General features: G+C 54.2%; 1 protein-coding gene across 1 annotated transcript; it reads left to right on the forward strand.

Annotated features, from left to right (window-relative positions):
• The first annotated feature begins 8,853 nt into the window (after positions 1-8,853).
• On the forward strand, positions 8,854-10,863 carry LOC123149093 (patatin-like protein 3). Its single transcript, XM_044568628.1, has 3 exons — positions 8,854-9,898; positions 9,990-10,052; positions 10,169-10,863. The coding sequence occupies exons 1-3, from the start codon at positions 9,005-9,007 to the stop codon at positions 10,439-10,441; spliced, it is 1,230 nt and encodes a 409-aa protein (XP_044424563.1). The 5' UTR covers positions 8,854-9,004; the 3' UTR covers positions 10,442-10,863.
• The last annotated feature ends 6,874 nt before the right edge of the window (positions 10,864-17,737 follow it).

Here is a 17,737-nt window from a genome sequence, read left to right on the forward strand (position 1 = left end):
TGTTTGTGAATGTGTCACGACTGTCATGGCGTCCCCACCGGCCACGACGGCCCCGCTGTACAACGGAACCACCGAGCCACGGCCAGACGAGGTTGACGAGGTCAAGGCGCGCTGGAAAGGGAGGCCAGTGGGCCCGCGTAGTCAGAGCGCGTTGCGTGGGTGTGTGGCCTGCGTGCCGTGGGTATTACTTGGCGTGGAGAGTGGGTGAGAGGGTATCGATTATTGTATCAACATTAACTCCGAGAAGCTGATCTTCTCTGTCGGCCTCCTTCTTCCTCCCTTCCTCCCCAGATCTAGATCGGGCCCTTACAACTTGGTATCAGAGGTCCAGCATCTTGGATCCGCTCTACCAGAAACCCTGCTACCAAACCAAAGCAGCGCAACAAGCGGCAGCCATGGAAGAGCAAATCGCACCCCTGGCCAAGGCGGTCCATGACGGGCGCACCGCCAACGACGCCTGTCTCGACGCGATTCAGCAGTCGCTCGAGCTCTGGCAGCCGGCGGTGACCAACCTGCAGCAGCAACTCGACGAGTTGCGTACCCAGGTCGGCCGGATCGCCCTCCACCCCGTGCTGGCGGCGCCTTCAACATCACCTGAGGGCGCGATGGTGCAGCAGGCGGCATCTCCTCCGATCGACGACCTCGAGCACCACGGGCCAAGTGGCCACGGCAAGAATATCGACTCCGGGGGCTCGGCACATGGGGTAGTCACTACCCTGGCGCCGCCTCCGGTCACGGGTGAGTCTCTCCGACCCCCTTTCCCTTCAAGATCGGGCGAATCGGGCTGGGATCTGGCACATCCGGTCGATCTTCCACAGGCACCGCACGGTTCGTTTGGGGGGCACATCAATTGGGCCATTCCGCGGCTTGATTTTCCGCCATTCGATGGCGAGAACCCCCAATTTTGGAAAAACAAGTGTGAAAAATATTTTAGTGTTTATGGAGTTCAGAAAGAGATGTGGGTGCGGGTATCTACTCTCCATTTCGAGGGTAATGCCGCGCGTTGGCTGCAGGTGCAGGAAGCACACGACGTCTCCTTCACCTGGGAAACGCTCTGCTCTACCGTGTGTGCCAAATTTGGCCGTGACCAGTACCAAGTTCAGCTTAGGCAGTTTAATACGCTTCGTCAGATAGGTTCAGTTGCAGAGTATATGGAACGGTTCGAGGAACTCATGCATCAGTTGTTAGCGCATAACCCTGCTTTTGATCATTTGTTCTTCACTACGCAATTCCTTGATGGTCTCAAAAACGACATAAGAATTGGTGTTGCTTTACATCGCACACAAGACTTGGACTCCGCCTTTTCTCTTTCTCTATTACAGGAGGAGCTGATGGGGATTGATGCCCCGGAAGGACCAAGGACAAGCGCGACACCCCGCCCGCCCACTGCCAGCCGTGGGTGGATTACACCCCCGTCCAATGCCGCCCGCGCCCCCAGCAGCGGCAGAAGATCGCCGGGCCTTGGACGCGGCTCGGGCAGCCGATCGGCGCGCTGAACCAGCGTGAGGCGAGGACCGCATCGCCGCGCTGTGCAATTACCGTCGTGCACGCGGTCTCTGCTTCAAGTGCGGAGAACGATGGGGGCAAGGCCATCAGTGCGCTGCCACCGCTCAACTTCACGTGGTGGAAGAATTGTTGGAAATGCTACAGGCCGAAGCGCAGGACATGCAAGGGGGTGAATCTGACTCTGATGAGGAGCAACTCATGTCCATCTCCAAGGTGGCGACCACAGGGGCAACAACCCCGCGGACTATGCGATTGCTGGGCCTGATCAATGGCCATGAGGTGCTGGTATTGGTGGACTCAGGTAGCTCGCACAGCTTCATCAGTGAGGGAACAGCTCAAAAACTGGAAACACAAGTTCAGCCAATGCTGCCCGTGTCAGTCAAGATTGCAGACGGGGGCACCTTGACTTGCTCTGGATACATACCTACTTGTGCGTGGACGACACAAGGGCAGCAGTTTGAGACTGACGTTCGAGTTCTCCCTCTTGGTTCTTATGACATGGTGGTAGGGATGGACTGGTTAGAGGCGTGCGGACCTATGTTGGTCGACTGGACGGCAAAAACGCTCCAGTTTCAGCATCAAGGGGCATCTATTATTTTAGTTGGACTGAAACCCAAGCTGCAACAAGTCGAGCAAGTGACAATGGATCAGTTACTTCGGATGGAGCAAAGTAATTCCATTGCTCATGTGGTCTCTCTATGTGCAATCGATCGTCCCGAAAAGGCCACGGAAGTGCCTTCATCCATTCAACATGTCGTCGACAGCTTTCACTCAGTGTTTGCAGAGCCGTCCAAGCTGCCCGATCAACAACCCTGGGACCATACCATCCCTCTGCTTGAAGGAGTCAAGCCGATCAATACCAGACCGTATCGCTACACTCCTGAACAAAAAGATGAGATAGAAGCTCAAGTCAAGGAGATGTTGGAAAAAGGGCTTATCACACCCAGTACAAGCGCCTTTTCGTCGCCCGTGCTGCTGGTCAAGAAGAAAGACCAAACGTGGCGCTTCTGCGTCGACTACCGTCATCTCAACGCCATCACTCTCGAGAAGACCTACCCGATGCCTGTGATTGATGAGCTGCTCGATGAATTGGCTGGTTCTAAGTGGTTCTCGAAGCTGGACTTGCGAGCAAGATATCATCAAATCCGCTTGGTTCCGGAGGATGAACACAAGACAGCGTTCAGAAGGCATATGGGCCACTTCCAGTTCAGGGTGATGCCATACGGCCTCGCATATGCTCCTGCAACTTTCCAGGGGGTTGTCGACACAGTACTGAAGCCAGTTCTTCGCCACAGGGTCTTAGCATTCATGGATGATATCTTAATCCACTCGGGAGAGCTAGAAGAGCATCGACAGCTCCTGAAACAGGTTTTGCAGCTGTTGGCTGAAAAAGATCTCAAAGCCAAGATGTCCAAATGCACGTTCGCCCAAAAGGAAATCAGTTACCTGGGCCACGTCATCAGCGACAAAGTGGTGGCCACAGAAAAGAGCAAGATTCAAGAAGTGCAAGAATGGCCGGAGCCGCAGAATGTCAAAGAGTTGCGTGGATTCTTGGGATTAGCAGGCTACTATCGGAAATTTGTTCGCTTCTTCGGCGTTCTTAGCAAACCCCTCACTGAACTGCTGAAGAAAGGAGCAAGCTTCGTCTGGACACCAACGGCCGAGGCCGCGTTCACCGCACTGAAACAAGCATTGGTGCAGGCCCCGGTGCTCGCACTGCCAGATTTTCGGAAGCAATTCGTCGTTGAAACGGACGCAAGTGCCATGGGAATTGGCGCGGTTCTGATGCAAGGCGGGCACCCCGTCGCGTATCTCAGCAAAGCATTGGCCCCGCGAAATCTTGGCCTCACGGCGTACGAGAAAGAGTGTTTGGCCTTACTTCTGGCCATTGATCACTGGCGGCCCTATCTGCAGCATTCAAAGTTCGTCGTCCGCACCGATCAAAAAAGCCTGCTGAACCTGACAGATCAACGCCTCAGTACCCCAATCCAACAACGGGCGTTCACCAAACTGATTGGCCTACAGTACACAATCCAGTACAAAATAGGGGCGACAAATCAAGCGGCAGACGCGCTGTCCAGGCGTGAGCACAAGCCGGAAGCGGAGATGGCTGCAATCTCCATCTGTAAACCTACCTGGTTAGAAGCTATCAAGCGCAGTTACCAAACAGACCCAGCGGCGCAGCAACGCATGACCAAAATGGCCTTAGCTCCGGACAGTGAACCTGACTACACCTTGCAAGATGGTATCTTGCGCTTCCGAGGAAGAGTGTGGATTGGTGAAGATATTGACACTCAGCAACATCTGATTCGCGCGCTTCATGACAGTGCAGCGGGAGGACATTCAGGCTTTCATGCAACCTACAATAGGGTCAAACGATTGTTTGCGTGGAAGGGGATGAAGCTCCAGGTCAAGACCCTGGTGCGTAACTGCATGGTATGTCAGCAAGCGAAAACAGAACACATTTCGCCAGCAGGGCTCCTTCAGCCATTGCCAATACCTCAAAAGCCATGGTCAGTTATCTCACTTGATTTCATTGAAGGATTGCCGTGATCAGGGGGGGGGGGGGGTACGACACAATTCTGGTAGTGGTTGATAAGTTCTTCAAGTACGCGTACTTTGTGCCCGTGACGCACCCGTTTACAGCTTTGCAAATTGCCAAGGTCTTCATGAAAGAAATCTTCCGCCTCCACGACTTGCCACTGGCTATCATATCAGACCGGGATCATATATTTACAGGGCATGTGTGGCAGGAACTGTTCAAGCTCTGCCGAACGAACCCGCGTCTCAGTTCGTCATACCACCCCCAGACGGACGGGCAGACCGAACGCGTCAATCAGTGCCTGGAAGGGTATCTCGGGTGCGCAGTCCACTCCTGCCCTGGCAACTGGTCCAAATGGCTGCCTCTCGCAGAATACTGGTACAATACGTCCTTTCATTCGGCTCTGGGTAAGACTCCGTTCGAGGTCATCTACGACCACCTTCCCCGAGAATTTGGCATCGCGCAGATAGGCGAGTGTGCAGTCCCTGATCTTGCAGCATGGCTCCAGGAAAGAGAGGTGATGTTAGAACACTTGCGGCAGCAGCTCAAGCATGCGCAGGACCGCATGAAGGTTCAGGCCAATCGACACCGTACAGACAAAGAGTTCGCCACTGGTGATGCAGTGCTGCTCAAGCTTCAGCCGTTTATCCAGTCCTCGGTGGCGCAACGACCGCACCAAAAACTGGCTTTCCGCTACTATGGGCCATACAGGGTATTGGCTCGCGTCGGGGCAGTGGCGTACAAGCTGCAACTGCCTGCCTCCAGCCGCATCCACCCAGTGGTGCATGTGTCGCAAGCGAAGAAGGCGTTTGGGGCTACGGTGCCGGTGAGTGCTGACCTTCCTCCCGGTAACTCGATTTTGCAGGCAGAACATGTTCCGGAGCTGGTGCTGGACCGCAAGATGATGCGCATTGCCGGTGACATCCGTCCTCGCATCCGGGTGCAATGGAGCCACCTTCCCCGTCGCTGTCGACATGGGAAGATCCAGTGGCGTTGCAGCAGCGCTTCCCCTCTACGCCGCCTTGGGGGCAAGTCGGCACACAAGCAGGGGGGAATGTCACGACTGTCATGGCGTCCCCACCGGCCACGACGGCCCCACTGGACAGCGGAACCACTGAGCCACGGCCAGACGAGGTGGACGAGGTCAAGGCGCGCTGGAAAGGGGAGGCCAGTGGGCCCGCATAGTCAGAGCGCGTTGTGTGGGTGTGTGGCCTGCGTGCCGTGGGTATTACTTGGCGTGGAGAGTGGGTGAGAGGGTATCGATTATTGTATCAACATTAACTCTGAGAAGCTGATCTTCTCTGCCGGCCTCCTTCTTCCTCCCTTCCTCCCCAGATCTAGATCGGGCCCCTTACAGAATGCGACCCTGACGATTGATTAATTAACTTAGGGCATGTACAATGGTGCTATCTTAGGAGTGTCACGTAGGATTAATGATGAGGTGGAGGAGAGAGAACTCGTAAGAAAAGGCTTGTCTTCTCTTATTTAAGATAAGACAAGAGATGATCTCTTAGCACAATTTGTCTCACCATGTTTTAAGGAATTGCTAATTATTGAAGATAAGGCTAAGATATAACCCATTGTAGACATACTTTTTTGTCATCTCTAAATTGCATGCAAGACTTAAGATAAGATTGTCTTATCAACCATTGTACATGCCCTTACGCATGTAAGCATTTCCCGAACCCTCGCGTCCGGGTCCGCGTCCTTATCGCCCCAGTTATAACGGAGGCAACCAGATCGAGTATCTCAGCTGCAGTACAATAAACGCCACACACATCGTCCGATCTGCTGCTTACCCTTTTCTCGTAACTCGACGAGGTAGGTCGCCGGTGCGTGTCGCCGGCGTGCGTCAAGCACTGCTCTGGCTTGATTAGTTAAGAAGGACGGGCCATTTCTCCTGCTTAGCGATCTCGACCCGTGCATGTGCGCGTCTCTCTCTTGCGAGGAAAATGTCATGCTCGTGGTACGAAGATACATGAGGATACATGTATCGATCTGCCAATTGATAGCCATGTACCCGTGCGCAGCCATCATGAATAGACGAATGCGGTTTAGACTCCGCCCTCGGCACGGCTCGGGGTTTATTGGCCGAGATTTGCTCGATCCATCGGCACATGCGCGTGGAATTGATCGTGGATGGATGGATCGCGTAGGGGTAGGAGTATCTATCTATGATCGTATGTGTGCATGGAGTTAACTACACTAATTAAACGGTGGCGAAATTAAGCACGTAGAGGGTACTCAGCACATGCGGCACGCGTAAGTCGTTGTTGCCGCCATGGCTCTTTTTTGGGGGGGTCAAAAGCAAGGGCTCGGTCAGCAACCAGCGTGCAGCGGAGAACACGGAGGGAACAGGGGAGGCTTGGCTTTTTTTTACAGATGATGCATGATTAGCCTGCGTGTGTGTGTGAGAGTTCCAGAGTTCCGGTGGCGTAGGAGGCTTCGCGGAAGGAGGGGAGGGAGACAGGCCGCAGACGAGGCATGCACGCGAACCGACGAGGATCGGATTAGAGTCGCCGCGACGTTGCTTTCGGGCGAACAAGTGTGCACGGGCGATGGCTCAACGGACGCGCCGCGCGTTGGCGTCGACGTCGTCCGTGCACCAGTGTGCTGCTGTACGATAGTGGAGTTTTCTCTGAATTTTTCCTCTTTTCTGCTATCGATCGATCGACGTCCATTGCCATCGGATGTCTGACAGTTGTTACAATTTGTTAATTAGCGGTCCATGCATGGTGATATGGACGGACGGACGGGCGCGTGACGGTGCCCTGCATGCAGCTGGCCATGAAATGCAGCTTAATTCACCTCACCAATCAAATGTTTATGTTTATAATAATCTATCCTCGCTACTGCTCGATGGTTCGTGAGCCTCGTTCGTACGCGCACACTCATGTCGCCCTCCTCCTCGAAGCATATAGTACTCCACCAAGAAGGGAGTTATCAAGTCGTGGAGTAAACTAGATTAGAACGAGGTTATATAGGTCTCGTGATTAAGTACCACTAGTATTATCTAGGGGGGACAATGATGGTTAGGAAGAATACATGCTTGCAATATCTCCGCCCGTCCTCCGGCGACCCCGAAAGAAGCGTGCCGTGCCCGGGAGAAAGGCGGAGGAGCATCCAGCCGATCTTCTGTTTTAAAATCGGACCCTGTCCGGTGCCTACCTTACACAAGGGGACACTTGCATGACAAGGGAGGGTCTTTTCCTCCTTTAGCTTTTCTTTATTAAGAAGAGCTCTCTCCAACATGTTTAATAGTTACTTAATTAACTAACCCGCTCGCTCGATCGCCCTAACCTAGCTAGCCTCAGTCAGCCAGTGCCTCCACGCAATCGTAAAGGCGGAGTCCGTACGCGACAGGCACCAACCTAATCATCCCCGGGGCAAAGCGCAAGCAACACATATACGCACAAGATGCATGAATGGAATTGTTTTATTCTCCCAAGAGGACGAGCGAGCTCGCAATGATTTGGGACATATCATTAGCCCGTAGGAAGCGTATTGGGATCGTGTTGGGCCAGTAGCGCGCACACGGAACCTTTGCTCGGCTAACCACGATCGAGTGATCGAGTCCATGATGCAGCAGTCGACCGACCAGCGCACCACCGCCGGCCGGCCGGACGGATGGTGGTGCGGGCCGAGCGGGTGGGAGCACTCGCCGCTGCCTTGCCTGGTTCCGGTGCGGATGATGAGACGTGGCCGCGAACCAATCATGGGGCTAATTGATTTTCTTGGATTGATGTTCGGATTTGGATTCGGATTTGTATGGACGCGCGGACGGACGGATGGAGCGCCGGCGTCGAGATGATAGGCGGGATGTGTGATGATTGGCAGTGGCGGGGACAGGCCTGGGGCAGCTAGGGCTATAGCCCATGCCTAGAAACAACTTTCTTTGTAATTTCTTTATGCAAAGCATAAAAAATCATAAAAATTTATCACTCAACATAGCACGGTTCCAGGCGTAGTCTGCCTCTAGCTCCGCCACTGATGATTGGCGAGCCCGTAGTACGTCGTCGTCGCGGCGGTTGGTAGTTAAGATGATGATGATGGGTTGAGTGAGGCCTAAGCTCTGCTCATGGACAATCAAACGCATCATTTGTTTATGGGGTAGATGATGAATGGATGAATAGTGTGCATGGGGCGAATGGCGCGAGTGGTGATCAAGGCGTGGAGCCGGATGAGCAGGGACGTCGGGCGCACGGGTGGCGCATGGCTCGCCGAGTCCCTAGGCGGGTACCACAGCTGCTTTGAAAAATGCGGGAATTCGTGGTGTGCTCTGGTCTGTGATGGCGAAAGGAGCTATTCTTCTCGTCTGTCTATACTTGTCTTGAGGAGATACGTGCGCGTGTGGGTTGCTAGTTCGAGGCACGCAACTTTGGACCGGAACTAGGGATCGATCGTTCTGGTAAAGGCGCCGCGAACATTCTTCTTCACCTTTAAGCCTCGCCCAAAGCGAAAAACACAAGAAAAAGTCTCACCAAGACGGCAAGACACATACATTGGTCTCTGGTTATTCAGAGTCCGCTCACCACACCAGGGACCATTCGATTTTTAGACTAGTTGAGCTCCACATTAGTGAGCTTTTTTTTGGTAGTAAAAGTGGGAAAATATAGGACGGGAAGAGAAAAATCGCTGACCAACCTGTGGACGCACGCACGCACGGGCGGACGTAGCCATCTGTCGAGGCAAAACGACACGGGACACGCGGCCACGGCTGCACTCGCGCGCGGTGAACGCTGCGCCGTGGCGCGAAGCCGCTAACGGAAGCAGAGCGCGCGCCACCACTATAAATTCTCCCCGGCAGGCGCCAAGACCGCCACACACACACGCACACACACGCTTGCTCTGTCACTCCCGGCCTCCAAGCCTCGCCTTCCCAGTCACGACACACGACGGTGAAGCCAATTATCTCCGGCCTCCGAGACCGAAAACCAAGAGCAATCCCGTTTGCGAATGGCGACTCCCGCGATCGCGCTGCTTGATCAGACCCTGCCGTTCGGCGTCGGCGTCGGCGGCGGCGGCGGCGGCGGCTCGGACCGGCTCAGCAAGGAGATCTTCTCCATCCTGGAGTCCAACTTCCTGTTCGGCGCGCAGGCGCTGGAGCCGGCCGGGGCGTGCTCCGCGGGCCGCGTGCGCGTGCTCTCCATCGACGGCGGCGCGGACGGCGGCGCGCTCGCCGCGGCCGCGCTGGTCAGGCTCGAGCGCCGGCTGCAGGAGCTGTCGGGCAACCCCGAGGCGCGCGTCGCCGACTACTTCGACGTGGCGGCCGGGTCCGGCGCCGGCGGGTTCCTCGCGGCCGCGCTGTTCGCGCGCCGGATGCCGGCGGAGGCGGCGCGCGACGTCGTGGCCAAGAACCGCAAGGTCTTCTCCGGGCGCCACGGGCGCGGCGGCCTGTTCTCCCGGCCCGAGGCCGTGTTCAGGAAGGTGTTCGGCGACCTCACCGTGCGCGACGCCGCCAAGCCGCTGCTGATCCCCTGCTACGACATGGCCACGGCCGCGCCGTTCGTCTTCTCCCGCGCCGACGCCGTGGAGGCCGAGGCGTTCGACTTCCCGCTCTGGCAGGTCTGCGCGGCCGCGTGCGGCGTGGGGCCGGCCGAGGTGGCGTCCCTCGACGGGCGCACCAGGCTGCGCGCCGCCGCGGCCGCCGGCGGGACCGGCGCCGGCGTGGCGAACCCGACCGCCGTGGCCGTCACCCACGTGCTCCACAACAAGCGCGAGTTCCCCTTCGCCGCCGGCGCCGGCGACCTCGTCGTGCTGTCCCTCGGCGGGAACGCCGCCGCCGGGTCGGGCGCCCGCGCGTCGTCCTCCAGCCTCCTGCGCATCGCCGGCGCGTGCCAGGCCGACATGGTACGCCCCGATTGATTCTTGAGCATTCATTGCACGGACAGAATCGTACCATCGTCACGTACGCGGGGCTAAACAGGACTGTGCTTTTCAGGTGGACCAAGCCGTATCAATGGCGTTCGGAGAGAGCAGAGCAACCAACTACATCCGCATCCAGGTAAATAATTTACATATCTTGTGCTGTAATTTTCTTCACGGCTGCTGAATTATTCTTACCACCACTGTGAAAGTGAGTCAACGAAGCTGACTGTGCCAATTGTGTTCTGTCCTCAGGGCAACGGCATTACCGCCGGAGCGACGGCGGAGGCGGCCATGGCGGAGCGGGGGGTGGAGTCGGTCCTGTTCCGGGGCAAGAAGCTGATGCCGCAGACCAACGGCGAGCGGCTGGACGGCGTGGCGGAGCAGCTGGTGCGGGAGCAGCACCGGAGGATGGACAGCAAGACGCCCGTGGTGCTCATCAAGCCGTCGGCGACGCCCAGGACGTCGTCCTCCTCGGCGTCCACGCTCATCACCGTGTCCACCAACTCCTCCTCGGAGTCGCCCTGAGCCGACGCCGACGCCGACATCGTCCGTCCGTCCGCCGATCCACCGGCGGCGCTGATCTTCTAATTAACTAGCTTTGGGTTCCCGATTTATTTATTTGTTCCGGGGCATCTGTTGCTTGGCTTTTAGTTAGCGCGGCGCCGGCACTAGTAGTAGTGGGTTTTGGTTGCCTGCCGGCGCCGCCACCGCCGCCCGCCCATGGCGCTCGCTCCCGGCCGGCCGGCCCGCGCGCGCGCCGCCGTGGAAGAAAGAGGAGAGTGGTCGGAGTGGGAAAATGTGAAAGATTTGTCTAGCTAGGATGGAAACGGTGAGAGTGACGAGTGCGTGTGCTGTGCTGCGACTGCAACTACGATGTAATACTACGTAGCTTGTGCGGTGCTTGCAATGGAATACTACTGAAGTCGGTGTGGCTTTGCTGGTAAGCAGTGATAACTGTCATGCGCGATTCGACAAAGGATCGTCTCAAACTTCATCACATCTTCATTGCTTCCTTTGCTCTAATGGTGTGGCTAGATCCTAGGCAATTGAGATTTAACCAAGTCTTAGTCAAGTGATGAAACATATAAAAAGTAAGAAAGAAAAAATTGAAATGAAAACTTTGCACGGATCTCTATGTGACATCCCACGAATATAGCATCGACCGAGACTTTGGGTCTCAGTCAACTGTCCTCCTCGCAACAAAATAAAAGAGTCTCGGTCAACTGAGATTTAGCAATCCCATTGCTCTAAACTCGAGTTTGGGCAAAACTTAGTTTTACACACTAGGTGTATTTGTTTGCTCCAAGGCTCCAAAACCCACCAAAACAATTAGCAAACTTGTGAACAAACAGAGTACACATCTATATAAGGCACCTCTAGTATTTTGTACGGCTACGAAAAAGTCAAGAAAACATGAATAATAAATGAAAATCCAAGAGAAAAAAAGACATTTTTTTCTTTTCATATGCTACTAGGTGGTTGGTGTGATTTGGATGTAATCTACTCATGGTTTCTTTATATACGAATATACGATTGGGGGAGAAAATCCCTTGTATGAAAAATAATCATTTTTTGCATATGATCTCATTATGCCTTTAGGCATGATAATAATGTGTTGGAAACAAAACTACCCTCAAGCAAACACGAGCATTTGCAAATAAGTAATATCATCACCGAACTCAATGCAACCGTTCGTAACTAGATGTGACACCAACGTCAGAGGTAGAGGTTTGTGTTATCTTCACATGAAATCCTTACCGTCAATCTTGATAGAGGGATTCACCACCGACATGTTTGTGATGTTGTCACTGAGGAGCATTACTGTCGGTGTTAAAACCGGCCGATCTCGGGTAGGGGGTCCCGAACTGTGCGTTTGAGAATCGAATGTAACATGAGGCAGGGGACACGATGTTTTACCCAGGTTCGGGCCCTCTTGATGGAGGTAATACCCTACTTCCTGCTTGATGACTTTGATGAGTATAGGGGTTACAAGAGTTGATCTACCTCGAGATCGTAATGGCTAAACCCTAGATGTCTAGCCTGTATGATTTGTGATAGCCTCTACGGACTAACCCCTCCGGTTTATATAGACACCGGAGGGGGAGTTGTACAAAGTCGATTTACAGAGAAAGGAAACTACACATCTAGCCGCCAAGCTTGCTATCCACGCAACGGAGAGTCCTATCCGGACACGGGGGAGAGCCTTCTATCTTGTATCTTCATGGCCCATCAGTTCGGCTCATGTCACATAGCCCGATCCTTCGAGGACCCCTAATTCAGGACTCCTGTCGGTGTCAAAACCGGCGGATCTCGGGTAGGGGGTCCCGAACTGTGCGTCTAGACCGGATGGTAATAGGAGGCAGGGGACATGAAGTTTTACCCAGGTTCGGGCCCTCTTGATGGAGGTAAAACCCTACGTCCTGCTTGATTAATATTGATGATATGGGTAGTACAAGAGTAGATCTACCACGAGATCAGAGAGGCTAAACCCTAAAAGCTAGCCTATGGTATGATTGTTGTTCTACGGACTAAAACCCTTCGGTTTATATAGACACCGGAGAGGGTTAGGGTTACACAAGGTCGGTTACAAAGGAGGAGATATCCATATCCGTATTGCCTAGCTTGCCTTCCACGCCAAATAGAGTCCCATCCGGACACGAGACGAAGTCTTCAATCTTGTATCTTCATAGTCTAATAGTCCGGCCAATGGAGATAGTCCGGCTGTCCGGAGACCCCCCAATCCAGGACTCCCTCAGTAGCCCCTGAACCAGGTTTCAATGACGATGAGTCTGGCGCGTAGTATTGTCTTCGGCATTGCAAGGCGGGTTCCTTCTCCGAATACATCACAGAGGAATTTGAATACGAGGATAGTGTCCGACCCTGCAAAATAAGTTCCACATTCCACCGTAGAGAGAATAATATTTTCGCAGATCTAATTTGCTGGCTTGTTTTCGCAGCATGACGTTATGTCATGGCCCGGTGATTATTCAAACCGTTTCTTTTAACCAGCCCCGCACATAACGCGAGGCAGTTTTTCGACACGTCTTGTCAAAGCAGAGATCGTGTCCCCTTATTACAAGATTCTCATCAATACGGGCGTGCGTAACCCAACCGCACCATCAATTGCGGCGCTTGGGGATAAGCGAGTTTTACCAGGCAAGTGGGGACGCTTAGTTTCGTCCGCTCATATAAAGGGATAAGGATTCACTTTTCCATCCACGCCTTCTTCCTCCTTTGCTCATCCGTTTTCGCACACTTGAGCTCTAGCGCCCAAGTCCATACTTCCACCTCAACCTTCTCCAACCATGTCCGGAGCAGGAGGCAAGTGGATGGTCTCCTCCGACACGGAGGGAGACATCAAAAAACTGCGCGGAGCCGGATACTTAGCCGCGAACATCGCGCATCGGCTGCCCGCTGCGGGGCAGATCGTCCCTACCCCGGAACCTTACGAGAGGGTAGTTTTCCTTCACCACTTCCTCCGTGGACTAGGGTTTCCCCTCTATCCATTCGTCCGTGGTCTCATGTTTTACTACGGGCTGGACTTTCATGATCTGGCCCCGAACTTCATCCTCAACATTTCGGCGTTCATCGTCGTGTGTGAGGCTTTCCTCCGCATCCGGCCCCACTTCGACCTGTGGTTAAAGACCTTCAATATCAAGCCAAAGGTAGTACGAGGCCAACAAGCAGAATGCGGCAGAGCCATGGTAGGCAAAATGCCCAACGTCATATGGCTCGAAGGCTCCTTCGTGGAGACAATAAAGGGATGGCAATCGGCGTGGTTCTACATCACTGAGCCGCACGACGCCAAATGGGCGGCACCCCTTGAGTTTCGATCCGGATTCCCAACACGGCTCACTTCCTGGAAAGAGAAGGGCTTGTCGTGGGGTTCATCGGTGGAGCTGGATGGACTCCAGAAATGTATCCGGAGCATGGCGAGCAAGAAGCTCAGGCTTGTCAACATAATCCAAGTTATGCTCATCCGCCGGACCCTCCCGTGTCAACAACGGGATTTTACCTTGTGGGAGTTCGACTCGGCCCAGCACCAGACTTTGAGCGAGCTCTTCGACATGACGCACAAGGACGCCTGGAAGGTGCTGTTCAAGGGCGCCGAGGTCCCCCCTTCTCTCGCCGAGGACCGAGGACTAAGCGCAAAGCGCCTAGCGCGTCCGGTGAGTTCGATATGTCTCATAGGTCATTTATTTTCTCCAGCTTAATTATGTGCAGGGTCTAACCTCCCTGCCTTTGATAGGACTGGGTGGAGATGTCGGGGCAGATTAACTGTCCGACCCCTTTGCCCGAAGACACTGCGAGCGCTCTCCTGACGGAGATGCTGACTCCGGCTCCTTACAAGGTGCCGGAGAAGACCAGGAATGCCAAGGGAACCCAAAAGCATTCCCGGCGCCAGGTATTATCGGACTCATCATCTGATAACTCTGCGGCACACTCCTCCCCCGAAGATGAGGAAGAAGAAGATGATGCTCCCCCACAGACTGGGGGAGACAAGAAAAGGAAGGCCGCCCCTACTGGGGAGGCCGGGGGGGTCCAAGAAGGGAAGGACTCTCCTTCCGGATAGTTCCACCGCCGTCGATGAAGGTGAAGACGAGTGGTTGCCCAGGGTCAAGCCCTCGGGGAGATCGTAAGTATTCGGATACCAGAGTAACTCATAGGATTACTTTGTCGCACTGCTTTCCCTAATCGCCGAACATGATTATGCAGGCCGCCATGAGCCAATATCGAGGTATCATCGGACGGCTCCCTGGGCTCATCGGACATGGATAGCGATCCGGTCCCGATCGCCACCTCCCCTCATCCCGCCAACGACGCCGAGGTGTTGTCTCAAGAGGCACCGGATCGAGGGGAGATAGTCCTGGAGGCGCCTCAAGGCGACCTTTCGGACTCTGGGAGCCGAGGGGACGGGGCCCCCGAGAGCTCCGAGTTCGGCCCTCAGCCAAACACCGTGCCGGACCCTCCAGTGGTTCCGGGCTCGGGCAGGCAGCCTCCTTCTAAGAGGGGCAAGACGCCTGTGCCGGTAACCTCTGTCCATCCAAAGGCACCGGACAATCTGCTGGAAGCACTTCGCAGCGCTTCCATCGACGAGGAGCACCGCACTATCATGAGTGCGGTGATCCAGAAGGTTCAGTCCGCCAAGAGCGGATTGACTGAAGCCTATGCCAGCCTTCTAATAGGCTTCGAGGTAAGTATTTTAAAATGTAGTAGAAATATTACCGCATAGACAGTAGCCCCTGATGCTTTGTTTGGTGTTCACAAAGAAAAGCCGAACAGAGGATCAAATAATATCGCAGGAGTCTAATATAAGTATGTCAATATGCATATGTAGGCTTCGCTGCTGGCGTCCGCCGCACTGACTGCGGAGGTCGCCGTACTGAAGCAGGCCCTCGAGGGGTCCAGGAAAGAGCTCGGCCTTGCCAAGAGGCAGCTCGAGGAAAACAAGGGTAAGTAATACCCTGTCTTATGTATATATATAAAAGAGGATGCGATTGCAAAATGACAAGATAATCGTATGTTTGCATGGGGCCACAACCGAGGTGGCGACCCTGAAGCAAGCGCTCGCCAAGGCCGAAGATAAAGCGGCCAAGGAGCGCACCGAGCGAGAGAAGCACGAGGCTCGGGTGGGCGAGGGCAGCAAGAGCTCTAGGCTCTCGTGACGAAGCACGAGGCGTTGGAGCTTGACTCGAAGACGCGAGAGTCTGAGCTTGCCGCGGCCCTTGAGAGCGCGAAGCGTGCCAAGGCCGAGGCCCAGAAGGCCCTCCAAGAGATCGACGTGATGAAGAAGATAGCGGCGGGTAAGGCTTTCTATATGCAAAGCAAGCATGCAAAAGTAAATTACCGATTACTTACCCGGATCCGGAGCTCTTCAGGAGCATTCGCAGATTTGCCCCGCAGTGTGTCCGATGCCGCACAATTTTACCAAGCCGAGTACGGAAGCTCGACGGAGAAGCTGTTCTGGTCTCAGTATGCTGAGGCCGAACATCCGGTGCCGATGAGCGACCAGCTGAAGCAGATGGTCGAGCTACATAAGGCGGCTGATCAGGCCATGAAGGGCTTTATAGTCCGGCTGTGGCCTGGCAACACCCTTCCGAACAGCTTCTTCGGCCTGGCGAGGCGGCTTGTGGATGCCTGCCCGCGGCTGGAGGTCATCAAGTGATCTCTCTGCATTGAAGGTGCACGCCGGGCTTTCGCCCGTGTGAAATTGCAGTGGGTCAAGCTAGACGCCATGAAGCTGATCAAGGAGGGGCCGCCAGAGGGCAAGGAGCACCGCCACCCCGAGATGTACTACGAGGGAGTTCTGCTGGGTGCCCATCTCATCGCGGACGAGTGCTCAAAAGATGTAATATTTGAGTAAACTCGCTCGTTTTATCCTGTATTTATGAAAACATGTTTCATATGCGCTATGCAATGCTTGTTTGAATTTAAAATATTACCTTCTGTTTGGTTGTTTATCCAATCTGAGAGATGGCTAGTCCTCGGCTTCTGCCCCCATGCCACGAGTGCCGGGGTGTTCGTGATAAACCTGAGCACTCTTGTTCCCATATTTGGGTCCTTCGAGGGAGGTGCTCAGCACAACGAACAAGGCAACCAGACTAATAATGCTTTATCACTCTCACTTAGCCATAGAATTCTATAATTTTAAATTTCGACGAAGCCCCTGGTATTCAGAAGGCCGAATTCGGGGCGCGATACACGCCTGTAAGCCGGACAGGGCCGGCCCCTCGCCCTAAGCGGCATAAGTCTTTAGGGACTCGAAAAACCTCGCCGAACAGCGACCAGTCTCTCGCCTTATCATGACAGTCAGTTTTAGCTTTCTCTACTGAGGTGCTCAGCCCGACAGAACCGGGGCACAATCGCAGTAGTTCTCCTAGCGCTACCTTAGCCGATAGAGTGGAACGTAAGGTACCAAAACATAGGAGCCGGGCAAACACAACATTTGACCAAAGACATGATTCGGAGCTGATGCATATAATGCTATAAGTTCGGGGTGCCGCACTTGTGAAAGTGTTCGGACTTTTCACACCGCATTGTGGGGTACGTAAGCCCCTGGTGTATTGGCCGTACCAGAGTGTACGGTTGCAAGGCATCATTAATGAACACACACACACACACACACACACATATATATATATATTACAAGAATGCAATAATAGTCGTAATGTCATACATTGTTTATTAAAAAATTGCGTTAAGGCAGAGTGATACAGATAGTGCGATAAGCAAAGAGTACGACTATGTCCCTTCCAAGGGCAAGCTGAGGAATGATATTGAATTGAATATTTCACTCGTTACTGTAATCAACCTGGGAATTCTGTGGTATAACATAGCTGTCTGCCTGCTTGGTTGCTGCATCATGTGTTCGGCAACGGTGCTGCCGGACAGTGTTTCCAGAGATTAAGGTCCTGAAAGAAAAATAAAAATAACCAAATGGGAAGCCCCTAGTGCGGTTTAGGCCGCGTTTTGGGGCGTGCCGCAGTTGTGCCCACCTCCCCACCTGTGCCCATGGTATTTTTAATGTGTAATTATGTACGCATGGTACGAATATTGCCGTTGGGTTGGGATTGGGGTGGCCGCCGCATTGCTATGCGAGCTCAGATCGCGCCAGGCGGTCTATTTGCCGATTGCCCTGAGCGCGCTTGAAGGTGTCCGGGCTTTGAAGCGCCGAACTGGTTGATTGCCTTGAGAGGCTGCTTTGCGCTTCTGCTGCGAGGGCCGCGGTGTGCTCCTCAGTTTGAAGAGAGCGCTCTGTGTTCCCATTGACTGTAATAACTCCGCGAGGTCCTGACATCTTGAGCTTGAGGTATGCATAAT

The sequence above is a fragment of the Triticum aestivum genome, chromosome 7A (genome assembly GCF_018294505.1).
Source record: "Triticum aestivum cultivar Chinese Spring chromosome 7A, IWGSC CS RefSeq v2.1, whole genome shotgun sequence".
NCBI classification, from domain to species: Eukaryota; Viridiplantae; Streptophyta; class Magnoliopsida; order Poales; family Poaceae; genus Triticum; species Triticum aestivum.